An 18,731-nucleotide genomic window follows, 5' to 3' on the forward strand; every position below is an offset into this window, starting at 1 on the left:
TTATCAAGAATTGTATTAAAATAGAATTGAAAACAATTGAATTCTCATAAGAAATTTTATCAAAATTTAAAAAAAATAATTGAATTTTGTCGGAAATCTATGAAAATCTTTAAAAATAATTGAATTTCAGAGAAGATTTATATTTAAATTTCTGAAAATAATTGAATTTTTATAAAGAACTTTATCAAAATTTTAAAAAAATAATTGAATTTTGTCGGAAATCTATGAAAATCTTTAAAAATAATTAAATTTCAGAGAAGATTTATATTTAAATTTCTAAAAATAATTGAATTTTTACAACGAACTTTATCAAAATTTAAAAAAAAAATAATTGAATTTTTTCGGAAATTTGATTATAAAATTCTATTGAATATAATATAAAATTCTTATGAAGAATTGTATTAAAATAGAATTGAAAATAATTCAATTCCTACAAAAACTGTTATTATCTATGAAAATAATTGAATTCTCATAAGGAATTTTATCAAAACTTTGAAAAATAATTGAATTTCTTCGAAGAAGAAATTATTTTTATGTAGAATAAAAATTTTTTATAAAAATAATTGAATTCTTGCGAAGAATTTCATTCAAAGTGAATTGAAAATAATTGAATTATTTGGAAATTTTATTAAAATTATTTTATAATAATTAAATTTTAAATTATTTAAAATTTCTCACATATCCTTTCTAATCTATTTTGAACTTTTTCGCAAAATTTCACTTATTAATTCATGAAATACCATTATAAGAGAAAAGTGGTCGAAAAAATGGCCCCAACAGCCGCATGCTGATACTATGCGCCTATGCGCCTGTTGATTAACATTTTTACACGTGTCAAAATATGAAAAATAATAAAAGAAATAAAAAGAGCCAACTGTTATTATATGCAGAGAGAAGTGAAATGTGAAAATAAAAATAAAAAGAAAAAGAATAGTTTGAAGACGTATTTTCAAATGTAAATGAAGCAATAATCATATATACTCCCTCTTTCGCGAAGAGAAGAGTTCTTTTTCACGAGCCCTCTTTTTCCCTTTCCTCATTCAGTTCCTCCCTTCGAGTAAAAAAAGCCTATGGATAAAAAAGGAGCCTTGAAAGATTCATCTCTGTATCTACTACGTTATCGACGGCGTAACGGTAGGTAATTAAAAGGAATTACACGAACGAAGCGCTCTGAGTCGGTTAATTACCGCAAAGTAACGAGGGAAGGAGGGAGGCGAAGGAGGGAACCAGAAAGCACTTTCTTAAGCAACTCTTGAGTGAGGCTAAAAACTTATTTCCGTCGCAAAGTCATTAAACGAACGTAACTTATGCCAGGTGGAGGAGTTTAGAGAGAGAGAGCGAGGGCTTCTGTTTTCTTGATATTCTATTTCAATTGCGGACATATGTAAATTTCTATTTTTTTTATATGCTATTTACGCATTTCCACCCGATTTCTTTTTTTTTTTTCATTCATGCGATTTTTTTTTCTTTCTTTTACCATTTCCTTTCATCTTTATCGGCGAAAGATTTTAAAGACGCGTTTGGAAATTGCGAAAGCCGCAAATCAGAAAATTGACAAGTGATGCGTGCATTTTATTTTATTTTTCTTTTTTTTTTCTTTTTTCCTTATTTCTTAAAGGCGTATATTAGACAAAATTTCAGCCGTGCCAAGTAGGTGGCTTCACTGTAATTAAGGACCACTGGTGTTGAACATATATATTCAGTTGGAGGCTGTACCCTCTTTTGCCTTCAACATCAAAGACTTTGGATCAAAGTGTATATTCATGCTAAATTGCTGAGACGTTCCCTTGAAATTTTACTCGACATCGATCATCGCTTAACCAGACATGATTGTCATTTTCCTCTTTTACTTGCTTTTACTTTTTTTTTACTTTTCTTTTATTTTTTGCTTCAGATTTTTAACGATCCAAATAAAGACGAGGGAAAAACTTTCCAAAAAGAATCAAATAAATTGACACCAAAATACTTTTTTCAAAATCAAATGTAGGTATATTTTCGCCAACAACAATTTGATTTTTTTCTCTGATATATATATATTTAATCATTATTTTAATAAAAGATGTGAAAGGTATTTAATATCATTATTTAGCATTTTTCCCCTGGAATTAATATTTTTATAAAATTAAACACTTAAAACTTTAAAAAATTCAAGTATTTATAAGAATTATGTAAAATTCAATTATTGTAAAAAAATAGAAAAAATTTTAGGATTTGTATTAAAATTTGTGGTGATTTCAAAGTTTATAAGATTAAAAATGCAAAAAAATTTAAGGAAGAATATAATATTTTCAAAGTTTTTTGGACCAGAGTTGCCGGACAAAAATTTCATTTTATTTTTCCCTGATTTTTCCCTCATATTTCCAGGCAAAATTATGACTTTTCTCTGAACTCAAAAAAAATTTTTTTTTAATCTAAATTCTTAAAAATTATTCACAACATTTCAATTCAATTCTTTTCTAGAATTTTTAACTGAGATTCTCCTCTGAATCAATTATTATTTAAAAATTTTTTTTTTAAATTCCTTGAAAATTAAACGCACTTTAAATTTTATACATTATATTTCGTAATTTTTTTTTAACTTTTTTATAATTTTGAATCTGAAATAATTAAATTCTTGCATAAAATTTTACTAAAATTTGTCAAAAAATTGAATTGTTTTGAAGAATTTTGTGGGAATTTTTGAAATAAATTCTTTCTAGAAATTGAATTGTTCTGACAATAATTGAATTCTTGTAAAGAATATTATACATTTTTTTTAAATAATTGAAAATCCCTCTAAACAATTTAATTTTTAAAAAAAATAATTGAAATCCTGCGAAGAATTTTATTAAAATTAAGAAAAAATTGAATTCTTTGAATAAATTATTTTTTAACAATTGTTCTTATATCTAGTGTATCTTGAGAACTTTATTAAATAAAAATTGTTTTATTAAAATGGTTTTGAAAATAATTGAATTCCTGGCAAAAAATTTATAATCTAAGAAAATAATTGAACTCCTATAAAGAATTTTATGAACATTTTTGAAAATAATTTAATTTCTTTGAAAAATTTTATTAAAATTGTATTGAAAATAATTGAATTCCTGACAAGAATTTCATTATCTCTGATAATAATTTTATTCTTAGAAAGAAATTTAACAAAACTTTTGAAAATAATTGAATTCTTCAAAAATTTGTTTAAAATTGTATTGAAAATAATTGAATTTTTCAGAAGAATTTTATTATTTATGAAAATAATTGAATTCTTGTGAAGAATTTTATCAAAAATATCGAAAAAAATTTCAATTTTTTTAAAAATGCGCTAAAATAATTGAATTTCTAAGAAGTATTTTATTATGCGTGAAAATAATTAAATTTGTTTAATAATTTAATTAAAAATGCATTAAAAATAATTGAATTCTCATAAAGAATTTTATCAAAAATTTCAAAAAAAAATTTAATTCTCTCGAACAATTTTATTAGAATCTTTAAAAATAATTGAATTTCTCTAAAGATTTTTATTAAAATTTCTAACAATAATTGAATTCTTTCGTTAAATTTTATTAAAATTGTATTTAAATTAAAATAATTGAATTTCTGAAAATACTTTTATTATCTTTGAAAATAATTGAATTTCAGTGAAGATTTTAATTAAAATTTTTAAAAATAATTGAATTTTTGAGAATAATTTGATTATTTGTAAAAAATAATTGAATTCTTCAGCGAAAAATGTTATTAAATTTTTTTTTTTAATAATTGGATTTATCTAAAGAATTTTTTTCGAAGAATTAATTAAAATTTGAAAAAAATTGAATTCTTGCGAAGAATTTTAGTTTACAAAATAATTCAGAATTTTCTTATGAATTCTAGAAATTTAATATATTTCCAATAATTTAGATAAAATTTCCTAACTTTTCCCATAATTTTCCCGATTTCCCTGAGATGTAACAACACATTGTGTTTACAAAAAAATATACAAAATATGTTAATTTTCTCAACCACAGAAAATTAAATTTCCTCCAAATGAAATCACACATCAAGGACTCTTTAAAATAGTTCAACTGTAAAATTTATTCACATATTATAATAAAAAATTCAATACGATTATATTGCGATTAAATTATTCTATAATTAAAAATTGACATTTTTTAAAAGAACATTTCAACTCCAATCATTGTTCGGAATGAAATAATCGAGATGAAAGTGAGCCCGGGGAATTTAATAATTTATGCAATGGTCATCTGGTAAATGTCAACGAATTATAAAGATAAGTTTACCTTCACCTGTTCGAATAAAGTTTCATACTGTCAATTTCATCTGTCAGTGGGCAAATATTTTCTGATCGATCAGCTGTCATTTCATCGCTTATAAAAAAGATCATTATATTTATACAATGTCGATATAGAAAATTGATTTCTTCAAACAATGTTCATCTATGTCCACATAAGTTGCTCAATATTAATATTGTTTCCCCATGTAAACCTAATTTTAAATTCATTTTGGAAAAAATTTATTCGCAACCTTTACTTGTTACTTAATTAATTTAAATTTAAATATAATTAATAAATTTAAATAAAAATTAATTAATAATAATAATCAAAATTAAATATTTAATATTATTTGACTATTTTATTAGCAAATAATTATTTATTCGAAACTAATTTCTACTTAAGTCAAAGGTAATTAAAATTAAACCGATAATTTTTACTTAAAATAATTAAACCGATAATTTTAGCAATTTGCAGCAAGAAATATTATAATTTTACTTCAATCAAAGGTAATTAAACCAATAATTTTTGCCGTTTGGAGCAAATAACATTTAATTTGATTTAAATCAAATGTAATTAAACCAATATTTTTTTTTTTGAAATTTGGAACAAATAATATTTAATTTGATTTAAATCGAAAGTAATTGAACCAATAATTTTTGCAATTAAGGACAAATAGTATTTAATCTGATTTAAACAAAAATCATTTGATGCAAATAAATATTTTCTTAGAAATATTTAAGTAAAAGATTATTTGAATCAGAGAATTTTTTTTTTTTAATACAGAATTATTAATTTAGTCCGAATTTTGGATTAAAATATTTTCGACCCCTGAGAAATAAAATACAACTTTGTACAAAACCTAATCTAAAAATTAACATTCAAATAGGGGAATTTTGAGAATTTTGAAAATTTTGATAACGATAATGATATCACGGAAATTTGATTAAAGAAATATTTCCCACTTCTCGTGAAAAAGTATAAAGAAAGAAACTTTTATTTCTCTATATTCGTTCGTCAGTATATATGCATATATATATTATGCATTATTCATGTGTTTTTTTTTCGCGGTCAGACCCACCGAGTCGTAATTTTTGCTAAATAAGCTTCGGTTCAATATATAAAGACTTCATTCACGAGAGTTGCGCGATGCTGCGGAATTGAATGATAGATTTATGCTCGGATCAAAATGTAAAAAATTGTCCCAGTTCTGACATTAAAACGTTTAATAATTACTCACGGCAACGATATCATATTCAATATAAAAGCAAAAATTATCCAGTAATTTGCAAATTAATTTCTTTTTGCTTTTGTGAATAAATCTCATCTTTTTTTTACGTTGAGAATAAATCATTTTTTTTATTTTTAGTTTACTTTATATAAATAAATTTTATGTTCCCATGCTTATTATACATAGAATGGAAAATTTCGTTTTTTACGGATTTTATGATAATATTCCATACGCTGTAATTATATGGATTTTTTTAAAAATGTTTATTTATTATTATTATGCAAATTTACAAAGATTTTTATTTTTAAATATCAACTTCAAGTTTTTTATTTGGGAAATAATAATTCTTTTAAAAAAATATTAATAAAGTTCTTCGTGCAAGAATTCAACTATTTTCAATGCAATTTTAATTGAGAAATGTTATAATAAAAGAATTCTAGGAATTAGTTGAATCACGAAGGTTTTTTTTATTAAACTTTTTGACAATTGATAATTAGCAATTAAATTATAAAAATTTATAATTGGGATTTTTCAAAAATTTAATTTTCAATAATAATTGTTATGAAATACATAAAAAAATCAATTAATTACTTAATTCGAATAAAACATTTCAATTTAATTGTTTTTTAGAATTTTTAACTAAAATTCATGTCGAAATCAATTATTTATTTTTAATGAAAAAAGATTACGTAAATTATTTTTTAAATCCACTTACGCACAATTATAATTTCCTAAAATTTCAACAATTTAAAAATTTTTCAATTTTTAAATATGTAACTATAAATAATAACACATTTAATAATTAAATACGTATCAAAAAATCAACTAATTTCAAAAAATGTTAATAAGAATTTTTAAAAAAACTAACTTCTTTAGAATTTTTAGTTAAAATTTATTAAAATTCAAATCTAAATTTTCCGAAACTCCAATTTTTATACGTTTTTAATTTTTTATGTTACTTTTTGTAACTTTTTTATAATTTTCAAACTGAAAAAAATTAATTATATGGAAATTTTTGAAAAAAATTAAATCCTGTCAAGGAATAATAATAATAATATTGAATTCTTATAAAGAATTTTGTAAAATTTTTTGAAAAAAATTGAATTTTTTCTGAAAAATTTTATTATTTACGAAAATATTTGAATTCTTGCAAAGAATTTTATTAAAATTATATTCAATATACAGAATTCATTTAAAGAATTTAACTATTTTTAAAAATGATTGACTTTTAACGAAAGATTTTTTTAAATTTAAAAAGAAATTGAAATCTTTCGAGAAAATTTATAATAATTGAATTTCACTTATTGAAATTTTATTTATTGAATTTTATTATTTATGGAAATAATTAAATTCAGTCAAACGTTTTCGAAGAATGTAATTAAAATTGTATTGAAAGTAAATCAATTCTTATATGGAATATTATTAACAATTTTTTTTTTTAATAATTGAATTTCTGCGATGAGTTTTATTATTTATGAAAATAATTTAAATCAGGAAAAAAATTTTAATTACCATTTTTAAAAATAATTGAAAATTCATTTGAAGAATTTTATAATATGTGAAAATAATTGAATTCATGCGAATTCAATGTAATTGAATTCATCTAGAGAATTTTATTATTCATGCGAAAATAATAGAATTTTTGCGAATAATTTATTTAAAATCGAAAAAAATGTAATTTTTTCAAGAAATTTTATTATAATTGAATTCCTGAAAAGACTTATTATTATTATTTATGTAAAAATAATTGAATTCTTTCAAACATTTTCGACGAATCTAATTAAAATTGTATTGAGAATAATTGAATTGTTTTAAAGAATTGAATTTCTGCAAAAACATTTATTAATATGAAAATAATTGAATTCTTCAAAAATTTTATTAAAATTATATTGAAAATAATTAGATTTTTTAGGAGAATTTTATTATTTATGAAAATAATTAAATTTTTATGTAGAATTCAATCAAAACTTTCAAAAATAATTGAATTCTTTAAAAATTTTATTAAAATTGTATTGAAAAAAATGGAATTCTTGAGATAAATTTTATTATGCATGAAAATAATAAAATTTTTTTAAGAATTCATTTAAAATTGCAATAAAAATAATTGAATTTTTTTTAGAAATCTTATTAAAATTGTAATGAAAATAATTAAATTCATAAGAATAATTTTAATTGATTTAATTAATTTTAATTAATTCATGAAAATAATTACATTATTTTGAAGAATTTAATTAAAATTACATTGAAAATAATTGTATTCTTATAAAGAATATTATCAAAATTAAAAAATAATAATTGAATTCTGTCGAAGAATTTTATAAAAATCTTCAAAAATAATTCAATTTCATTGAAGATTTTTATTAAAATTTCTAAAAATAATTGAATTCTTTCGAGAAATTTTATTAAATTTACATTTAAAATAATGATATTTTTAAGAAGAATTTATTGTTCATGAAAATAATTGAATTCGTGTAGAAATTTTTATTGAAATCTTTGAAAATAATTGAATTCTTTTGATGAATTTTAAAAAAATTTTGAAAAATAATATAAATTAATTAGAAAATAAATGAATGTTTTATATTTTGAATCTAAAATTATTCAAAAATTGTAGTTGATGTTTGGAAATCATTTTTCTAGAATAATTGAATTTTCCCAAGGAATATAATAATATTAACATACTTTTAAAAAATCAATTATTTTAAAGGAAATTTTGTAATATTTCAATTATTATTCAAAAACTTTTAAGTTATACTTTTTAAAATTTAATTAGCTTGAAAAAATTATTAAAACTTAATTTTTGAAAGATTAGAATAAGGAGAAAAAAATAAAGAAGAAGAAAATCTAGATTCTAATTCAAGTTATTTATTAAAAACTTAATTTTTCAAAGATTAGAATGAGGAGAAAAAAAATAAAGAAGAAGAAAATTTAGATCCTATAAGAAATTTATTAAAACTTGATTTTTTAAAGATTAGAAATAAGGAGAAAAAAAGAAAATCTAGATCCTAAAAGAAATTAATTTATTAAGAATTAATTTTTAAAAGATTAAAAATTAAGGAGGAAGAAAATAAAGAAGAAAATCTAGATTCTAAAAGCAATTAATTTATTGAAACTTAATTTTTGAAAGATTAGAAGAAGGAGTGAGAAGGAGAAAAAAAATAAAGAAGAAGAAAATCTAGATTCTAAAAAAAATTAATTTATTAAAACTTAATTTTTGAAAGATTAAAAATTAAGGAGGAGGAAAATAAAGAAGAAAAAGAAAATCTACATCCTAAAAAGAAAGGGAAGGAAATTATGTTTGAAATGAATTTATTCCGGGACAGCGCGTACGCAGTCCCGACTAACAAAAATTATACGTCCGAGATATCCACATTAGGGATATTCGCAAGGGTCAGCTCAACCTAAAGTGCAATGGAAGAGCCTCGCCCTGGAGGAACCGCCTTGGTGATCACGGTAACCTCTACGCCAGGTAAGTATGCTTTTGCTCGTCTCGCGCCAGCTTATATACCCACCATCGACCGTCTCGCCTACGGGAGAACGAAACTCAACTACAATTTCTCCCCATGCGACACCTAGCAGCCAACAACTGAACGCATCGCTCTCACGACTATAGATTCATAACTATAGAGACGGTCGATGTCGCCACGTGCGTTGTTGGCATTTCAAGCTCTCCAGAGGCCAATACAAATACTCGCAGTGAACAGTCACAAATAACTGGTTCACTCTCCTCTATACACATACATGTTTGGTACTCGTGAAATGTGAATGCAAGAAATATCGTACGAATTATCTGACGAGGAAAAAAAGTTGAGAATTTTTTGGCGCAACGAACATTAATTTTTTTTTTTTTTCTTTCTTTTGGGTCGAGTTATAAGGATCAAGAAGAAATAAATTAATGTCCTTTTCTTCATGAAAAGAATCTAGGAAGTCGCATGTATGTTCGTGCTTTAGGATGAGAGAGAGAGTGGGTCTTGTAATTAGTTTTAATTAAAAATAATATTTCAAAAATTGCGAGTGTTGAGTAATTAGAAGGAGGAAACAGCGCGACAATACTATAAAGATATGACCGTGTATACTTTGCAGATTACCTAGATTTTAATTGGAGGAATAAAACGGATTTTTAGTTTAGTTCGTTAAAGTGGAGATTGTAAAATTAATTCTATTGTTTTTTTTTCTTCTTCTTTCGGGCGAGAAAAATTAAGTGTTTGTAACTTTTATACTTTTTTAGGCATTTTTTTTTTCTTTCTTCTATAAAATAAAAATTTTCTGATAAATAATATGAAATCTCTTTGGAAGTGATTTCTGGTATCAAGAATTAATAACAAAAAACTAAGTGGAAATTTATTTACTGTTCATTATCACAACTTTTCTAATGATATCAAATTGAGACAAAAAATGTATCAAAACGTTGCTTCGCAATTATTTTGATTTTGACTTTTCTAAGGATATCAAATTGAGACAAAAAACAAAACGTTGCTTCGCAACTATTTTGATACATTTTTTGTCTCAATTTGATATCCTTAGAAAAGTAAAAATCAAAGTAGTTGTCTCAATTTGAAATCCTTAGAAAAGTTGTGAACCTAATAGTATCAAATTGCAACAAATTGACCCAAAAATTTGGATCGAATCAAAAATTGATCGAAATTTTTTGCATCAATTTGATCCACTACTTCAGTATCAAATTTGATACCTACTTTAAAGAAAACTGTGATTGAAATTAAAAAATATATTCGAGGGACCTAATAGTTAAAGGTTCCCACAAACTTATTTTGTCTTTTTTTTTATTTTCGGTTCGTCTAAGTTTAGTAAAATTGCATCTAGAATTTTTTGTCTTGTCAGTTAATCTTTGTAGTTAAGAGGTCTTTTGTTATATGGAGAAAGGAGCCTTTTTGCTATACAAAAGGGCTTTTCCATGTTGGTAAATACTTTTTTGAAAAAAATGGAATTTTTTTGCATTGAAGAAAATTGTTGCGAGTGCAAAGTTAATCGTATACCCTCGACGGTTAACTACATCTTGGATATAATGATGTTGCTTAATGAATCATAAAGAGCGTAAGAAATTTCCTGTTGTTGAAATTGCGACTTTATATCTATAGAATATTGACCTAGGAAAAAATCGAAGGGAATATCTATATGCGTGTAATATTAAAATGTCAACATATGGAAGCGCAAATACTGCGAGTAGAAAAAATTTAAGCAAATATTCTATATACGGCAGAGTTTCAAAATAAAATTTACTACTTGCTGTATTGACTTCTGTATTGATTATATGAAATAAAGGAAAAAATCGTTAAGTTTATATTATTTTGTCTCGTCATATGTAAGTTGCACTAAAATTGGATTGCAGATTTAATATTATAATTTTTAATGATTCACGTTAATCAGTATTTGTATATTATTAAAAAAGTACTAATTTTAAGTAAAGTCTCGGTTAACTTTTTTCTTGACTCAGAGCCAACTAAACACTTTTTATATGTTTCAAATAAATTATATTTGGTTCAATTAAAAGTTTTTATTTTGCAGTGAAATTCAATTATTTTGAAAGATTTTAATAAAATTCTGCGCCCTTTACTTTTAAAAAATTATAATAAAATGCTTCACAAGAATTCAATTATTTTCAATCCAATAATAATAAAATTCTTCGATGGAATTCAATTATTTTAAATACAATTTTAAAAAATTTTTTTAACAATTCAATTATTTTCAAAATTTTTGATAATATTTTTTATAACAATTAAAATTATTTCTAATCCACTTTGAATAAAATTCTTCGCAAGAATTCAATTATTTTCATGCCGAATAAAATTCTCCGCAAGAATTCAATTATTTTCATCTATAATGAAATATTTGCAGGAATTCAATTATTTTTAAAAAATTTTGATGAAATCCCCTTATAAGAATTCAATTATTTTCGTAGATAAAAAAATTCTTCGTTGGAATTAATTTATTTTAAATACAAATTTTAATAACATCTTTAAAGAATTCAATTATTTTCATATAGATAATAAAATTATTCTTTCAAGAAATTCAATTATTTTGGATACAATTTTAATAAAATTTTTAAAGAATTCAATTATTTTTCAAGTTTTGATAAAATTCCTTATAATTTAATTATTTTTAATGCAATTTAAATTAAATCCTTTTAATACAAATTTAATAAAATTTCACGAAAGAATTCAATTATTTTTAGAATTTTTTATAGAAATTTTAACTGAAATTCAATTATTTTTAGAAATTTTAATAGAAATCTTCACTGAAATTCAATTATTTTTAAAAATTTTCATAAAATTCTTTATAAAAAAGTAATAATTTAAAAAAATTTTCATAAAATTCTTTATGAGAATTCAATTATTTCTTTAAATAATAAAATTCATCGCAGAAAGTCAATTATTTTTTAAAAAATTCTATATAAGAATTGAATTATTTTCAATACAATTTTAATTAAATTTTTCGAAAACGTTTGAAAGAATTTAATTATTTTCATAAATAATGAAAAAAAGTCTTATCAAGAATTCAATTATAATAAATTTTTCGAAAGATTTCAATTTTTTCTTAATTTTAATAAATTCTTCGTAAATAGTTAAAAAATTTTACAAAATTATTTATAAGAATTCAATTATTGACAAAATAATTATTATAATTCAATTTCTTGACAGGATAGAATTATTTTCAAAAATTTTCATAAAATTCTTCAAAAGAATTCAATTATTTTTAGGAATATTAATAAAATAATTCACTGAAATTCTATTGTTTTTAAAAATTTTAATAAAATTCTTCTGAAAAAGACAATTATTTCTTAAAATTTTGATAAAATTCTTTGTATGAAATTTATTTAGATGTATAAACGGGCGATAAACCCTTTACAAAGTATAAAGATGAGGACAAAAACTTGTCGTTTTTAAACATTTTTATAATTATAACCTAATAAATTTAGGTGAAATATGAATTCAATATTATTTTTCAAATATTTTAATAAAAATTGCATATAAGATTTCTTTATAAAAATTCACTTGATATTTCTCAACATCATTTTCATGAAATTTTTCAAAAATAAGTTATGTTTTGAAAATTTTGAAAAATTCAAATTCTGGATAATAATTTAAATATTTTCTTATGAAATTTAAATTAAATTCCGCGAAATTAAATTCAATTATAATTAAAAACTAATTGTAAGTAATAATTAAAGATAAAGAAAATCTAGTTGTTCTTAAAAAATTAATATAGGTAGTATTAACTCCGATTAAGCGAAGGTTAAATAAATATTTAAAAAGTAATTTCTATTTAAACCAAGTAAACTTAATTCAAATCAATCATTTTTGCACTTGAAGTATAAATTAACTGATTTGAGTCAAAATGATTTGACACTCTCTAAATCCGAATTAGTAGTTTTCTACTAAAGAAATAATGCGGATTTGTTTACCATTTTTAATTAGTAACAGTTTTGACTAATTTTTAGTAGTTTTTTTTACTAATTGCTAGAAGAAAACTACTAATTCAATAATTAGTAGAACGTATTTTTTACTATTACAAATTTATAAACGGCTTACTATAATAAATTAGTAGTTTTCTAGTAGCAATTAGTAGAAAACTACTAAAAATTAGTAAAAACTGCCACAGAGAAAAAAGAATTATTAATATAGAACTAACAAATTTTTCTTTTGTTGTTACAAAATTATTTTTCACCTCAATACAGATTTATTGTTATTAGAAAAAATTTGAATTGTTAAGACAATAAGATAAATTTTGTTAGTTCTATATTAACAATCTTTTTTTCAACGTAACAATCCTTTTTCTCCGTGTGTTACTAATTCAAAATGCTCTCTAAATCTGAATTAGTAAAAATGTTTACTAATTTGAATTAGTGACTGACTTTTTGCTTTTGAATTAGTAAAGTTTACTAAATAAATAATAATTTCTACTAATTTATTAGTGAAATTTACTAATTCAGACGCAAAAAATCAGTCACTAGTTTACACGGAGAAAAAAGAATTCACGGAGAAAAGGCATTGTTACGTTGACAAACAGATTGTTAATATAGAACTAACAAATTTATTTTGTTGTCCTAACAATTTAAATTTTTTCTAATAACAATAAATCTGTTGAGGTAACAAAAAATTTTGTAACAAAAAAAAAAAAATTTGTTAGTTCTATATTAACAATTCTTTTTTCTCTGTGTTGTTAAATCTACTAACGGATTCTTAATATAGAACTAGCAAATCAGGTTTGTTGTTGCAACATTTTTTTTTGTTCTCTAAACAAATTAATTGTTATAACAACAATTTCGAGTTGTTAGGAGAACCAAAAAGCTATTTCAACAACAAATTAGAATTACTAGTTCTATATTAACAATCCGCTAGTAGATTTAACAATTCCTTTTGTAAACATTTTAGTAAACATTAGTTTTAGTAAACATTTTTATTAATTCAAATTTAGAGAGTAGTAAACGAATCCGCACTGTTTTTTTTTAGTAGAAAACTACTAATTTAAATTTAGAGATCAACAAATAATTTGATAATAGAAATATACCAAGTAAACCCTTATTTGAATAAAATAAATTTTTCCCTTAATTTAAAGAAATAAAATTTTTTCCCCCTTTTAAATGGTTTCAATATCAAGGAGTATAAAAGATTATTCCCAATATTTTTTTCCCCCCCGCAAAAGTTTATGTTGAAAAGAGGAATGACGACTTTTAAAAGAGTACATACTATCCTCGTAAATCTTTAATTATATAAAAAATAAGCAGTTCGGCCCAAATTGTACTACAAATTTTCTGCACCTTCCACTTTTTTTCCCTCTTCCCTCTGGTTTCTCAAGGGCAAGCTTCTATATACTGAGAGAAAGAAAGAGAGAAAGAGAGAGAAGAGGTGATACAACACTCGTGCACCTGCAGACAAAAGAAATCGTGCATCGTTTTCTCAAACTCACTCACCTGAAAGGAACTTTGTTCCTTGGCGTCGGTAAGGAAGATCGGCGGCGCGTCCTTGGTATGCCAGTGTTCCTGAGCGTAGATAGAGTTCACCTTCATGCCAGCCCTGTTCTTCGGAGGAGTAATGAGAGCCTTGTCCTCACAGCCCTCAACGTGGGCGAGCCTCGCTTCTATGTCGTTCTTGTCATAGTTCAAGGTCTTAACATTACCCGAACCTGCACTACTACAATTAACATTATTCGAAATACAATAAACACTGCTTAAAGTTTTTTCACACCTCGAATTATTGTTACAACTACCAGCACTACCACCACTATTGCAGAAACTCGGTAGTCTACCATCGGGGAGAGTGAAAATTGGCTCAATGCCCAGCATCGATTTTTCATCAATCATCGATCGATTGCTGTCCTCGTAATATCTCTCATTAGGCACATCGACCGGCACTTCTATTGTCGAGGTGGAAAAGTTTGTCCTATTCTTACAGTGCTTACAGTCCTTCTTGCGACGTCTTCGCCCCTGATGATGTCGTTGGTCACCATGCACTTCCGGTATGGGTCCCGAAGAATAACGATAATTCTCCTCAATCGAACCATCATTGGGAAAAGAACTCCCCGCTCTTATCCGTTCCCTACTTGTCACCCTCACCGACGAACTTATCACATTCTCAAAACTGTCCTTCAAGGGATTATTCCGTCTTAGTGGAAGTGTTAGATTCCGATGAAACGAATTTAGTGATTCTTGATCAATTTCCGAATTCGAATAGTAATTTGGCAAACGATTTGATGTTTGCAAAAAGAATTCTTTTTGCTCCTCATCAGGACGTACAGGTGCAGAACGATGAAATGGCGATGAAGAATTTGAAGTGATGTCCTCGTAGATGTGCGAGTCGGGATTTGACGAGGAATCCATGCCAAGAAATAATTCTTGGGAACGGATGATGAACTTTGTTAGGGGCGCTCGAGGCGTCTCGTGAAACTTGCACGATGGATCATCCTCGTAGTAGGCAACGTTCTCCATCTGTAATCAAAAACATGGCTAGTTTTAATCATTGGTGATTCATCGAATGCGATGAATATTATCGAGGTTTATTAACTGACGCTGGTGGTGGTGGTGGTGTATAAGAATGCATATACTATATAGGATGTGAGAAGAGAGGCTCTGAATTTTATTGATCTTATCGAATTGACGGCTGATGTCGTGGTTGGAATATCTATCAGGGAAGACGCGTGTGGAATATGTCTCGGATAATCATTTCTGTTGTTCAACAAATTCCAAAGTGCGGATAAGGATTGAGAAAAAAAAATTTCTTTTCTTATCGATCGTGAATCTTAGCAGTGGGAAAATTGTTACTCTGATTTTAGAGAATATTAATCGTGAGCATATGAAGGGGAAGAAAAGAAAAGTGAGTTGTTTGAAACATAACATTTGTTGTTGAAGACAACAAATGTTATGTTTCAAAGAACTCCCTTTTCTTTTTTTTTAAAAAAGTTGTTGTCTTCAACAACAAATGTTATGTTTCAAATAACTGCCTTTTCTTTTTTTAGAAAAGTTGTTGTCTTCAACAACAAATGTTATATGTTTCAAAGAACTCCCTTTTCTTTTTTTAGAAAAGTTGTCTTCGACAATAGAAAAGTTGTTGTCTTCAACAACAAATGTTATGTTTCAAAGAACTCCCTTTTCTTTTTTTAGAAAAGTTGTCTTCAACAATAGAAAAGTTGTTGTCTGCAACAACAAATGTTACGTTTCAAAGAACTCCCTTTTTTTCTTTCTCTCTAAATTTGAATTAGTAAAAATGTTTACTACTTTGAATTATAGTGATTGACATTTTTCTTTTGAATGAGTAAAGTTCATTAATAAATTAGTAGAAATTACTATTTATTTAGTAAACTTTACTAATTCAAAAGCAAAAATTCAGTCACTAATTTATTGAAATCAGTAAACATTTTTACTAATTAAGATTTAGAGAGTTCATTTTATTTAATTAGAGAATACTTATTAGAGGAATTATTTTTTTTGCTATAAAGAAATAATTACTGCAAATAAAAAGTTCTTTGAGCCAAAATTTTTTGTTGAAGACAACAAATGTTGTTTCAAAGTAACAACACTTGTTGTTAAAGACAACAAATGTTTTTTCAAAGAACTCCCTTTTTCTTTCTCATGCTTTTATTTTGTTTTCAAGTAGATAAAAATTCATTTGTGAATAATTTCTAAATTTTTAATTTTTGGGGAATTCAGGTAGGAATTCAATTATTTTCAAAAATAATTATATGTATTCATGAAAAAATTCAATTACTTTCATAAATAATCAAATTTTCCTCAGGAATTCAATTATTTTTTAAATTTTGATACAATTTTTTATAAGAATTCAATTATTTTTTTATACAATTTTAATGAAATTTCCAGAACGAATTCAATTATTTTCAATGTAATTTTAATTCAATTATTTCCACAAGCAATAAAATGTTTCACAAAAATTCAAAAATTTAAACAAAATCGAAAAAAAATTCTATCCAAGAATTCAATTATTTTCAAAAGCAATAAAATTCTTAATGAAAATTCAATTATTTAAAATAAAAATAAACTTCCAAGAAAGAATTCAATTTCAATCTAACCCTTCGAAAAAATTCAATTATCTTTTTAAATTATGAAGTTCTTCGCAGGAATTTAATTATTTTTAATACATTTTTAATAAAATTTCTAAAACGATTTCAATTATTTTCAACAATTTTTAAAAAATTCTTTCTAAGAATTAAATTATTCCTAATGTAATTTTTATTCAATTCTTCAAAAGAATTATTTCCATAAACAATAAAAGTCTTTGCCGGAAATCAATTATAATAAAATTTCTCGAAAAACTTCAATTTTTTTAAATTAATAAATTCTTTGCAAAAATTCAATTATTTTCAAAATTAATAAAATTCTTAATAAGAATTCAAGGAAAAATTTGCAATTATTTTTAATATATTTTTCAATAAATCCCACGAAAAATGGAATTTTTAAAAAAATTTTTTTAAATTCTTCGCAAAAATTCAATTATTTTTATAAATAATCAAATTTTCTCAGCAATTCAATTATTTTTGAAAATTATGATACAATTCTTTGCAAGAATCCAATTATTATCACAAGCAATAAAATTTTTCACAAAAATTTCAATAATTTAAAAAAAATGAAAAAAATTCTTCCGAAATTCAATAATTACTTTCAAAAGCAATAAAATTCTTAATGAAAATTCAATTATTTAAAAAAATTGAATAAAATTTTTCGCAAGAATTCAATTATTCTCATAAAAAATAAAATGCTGCTAAGGAATTCAATTATTTAAAAATATTTCAATAAAATTCTTCGCAAAAATTCAATTATTTTCATCAATAATCAAATTTTTCTCAGGTGTTCAATTATTTTTTAAAATTTTGATAACATTCTTTAAAAGAATTGAATTTTCCAGAAATATTAAATTATTTAATAAATTATGTATTTTTATATTTTAATAATTAAATTCTCGTAGAAATTTAGAAAATAATTAAATTTCAGAGGCGTTTAGAAAAAAAAATTAAATTTCAAATGATTTTCCAAAATTTGTCAAAAATTCTTTAAAATTTAATTCAAATGAATTAAATATTCTTTTGGATTGTAATATTTTTAAAAATTTCTGGTCTCTGAAATGAAAAATTTGTAAATATTTTTAAAATATTCTAATTGATCATTAATTTACTTAAAAACTAATTATTTATTTATAAAAACCAATATTTTTTAATGAAATTCAAATTAAAAGAAGCTATAAAAATATCATCATTCTTTTGAATATTTGATCGTTATAAAAACTTGAGGGACATTTAATGAAATAATTCTTTCTGATTAGAGGATTATACGAAAAATATTTTTTATCCAAAGAAGATTTTTTCAAGGACTTTTTTATAATTTTTTTTTTAATTTTTATAATTTTTTTTAACTATATATAGTTTAAGAAAATTTTCTCTATAGTTAAAGAAGATATTTTCTTTAAATAAGCAAACATTTCTTTCTGGATTTTTAAAAATTTAAAAAAAGGCTAGACTCATCAGTGTCTATGAAATGGGCAAAAATAAATATATTTTATTTTTGCCTTAATTATAAATTATTTGGGAAAAAATTTTCTTTTATTATATTTTTGAAAGCATTACGAACATCAACCAACAAGAAGAAAAGAATACTTCGTTAATAGAAAATTTTTATCCAAAATGATTAAAACGAATATATATAAATTTAAATTTCTGACAAGTGACCTTTTCAATTTCTCTCAATAATAATTTCTTCACAATTTAAAAAAACATTTTTTCTTGAATCACAAATA

General features: G+C 23.4%; 1 protein-coding gene and 1 non-coding gene across 3 annotated transcripts in view; both read right to left on the reverse strand.

The window, feature by feature from the left end:
* Window positions 1-18,731, reverse strand: part of LOC122501916 — a 173,386-nt gene that overhangs the window by 55,099 nt on the left and 99,556 nt on the right. For both annotated transcript variants that reach the window (XM_043611701.1, XM_043611702.1), the window contains exon 2: window positions 14,405-15,418. In XM_043611701.1, the coding sequence (XP_043467636.1) occupies window positions 14,405-15,418 (1,014 nt within the window). The remainder of the gene's footprint in view (window positions 1-14,404; window positions 15,419-18,731) is intronic.
* Window positions 8,790-8,952, reverse strand: LOC122501924. The gene has a single exon (XR_006301595.1). It is a non-coding gene; the product is annotated as a U1 spliceosomal RNA (small nuclear RNA).

This window comes from Leptopilina heterotoma, unplaced genomic scaffold, assembly GCF_015476425.1.
Source record: "Leptopilina heterotoma isolate Lh14 unplaced genomic scaffold, ASM1547642v1 Lhet_218, whole genome shotgun sequence".
NCBI lineage: Eukaryota > Metazoa > Arthropoda > Insecta > Hymenoptera > Figitidae > Leptopilina > Leptopilina heterotoma.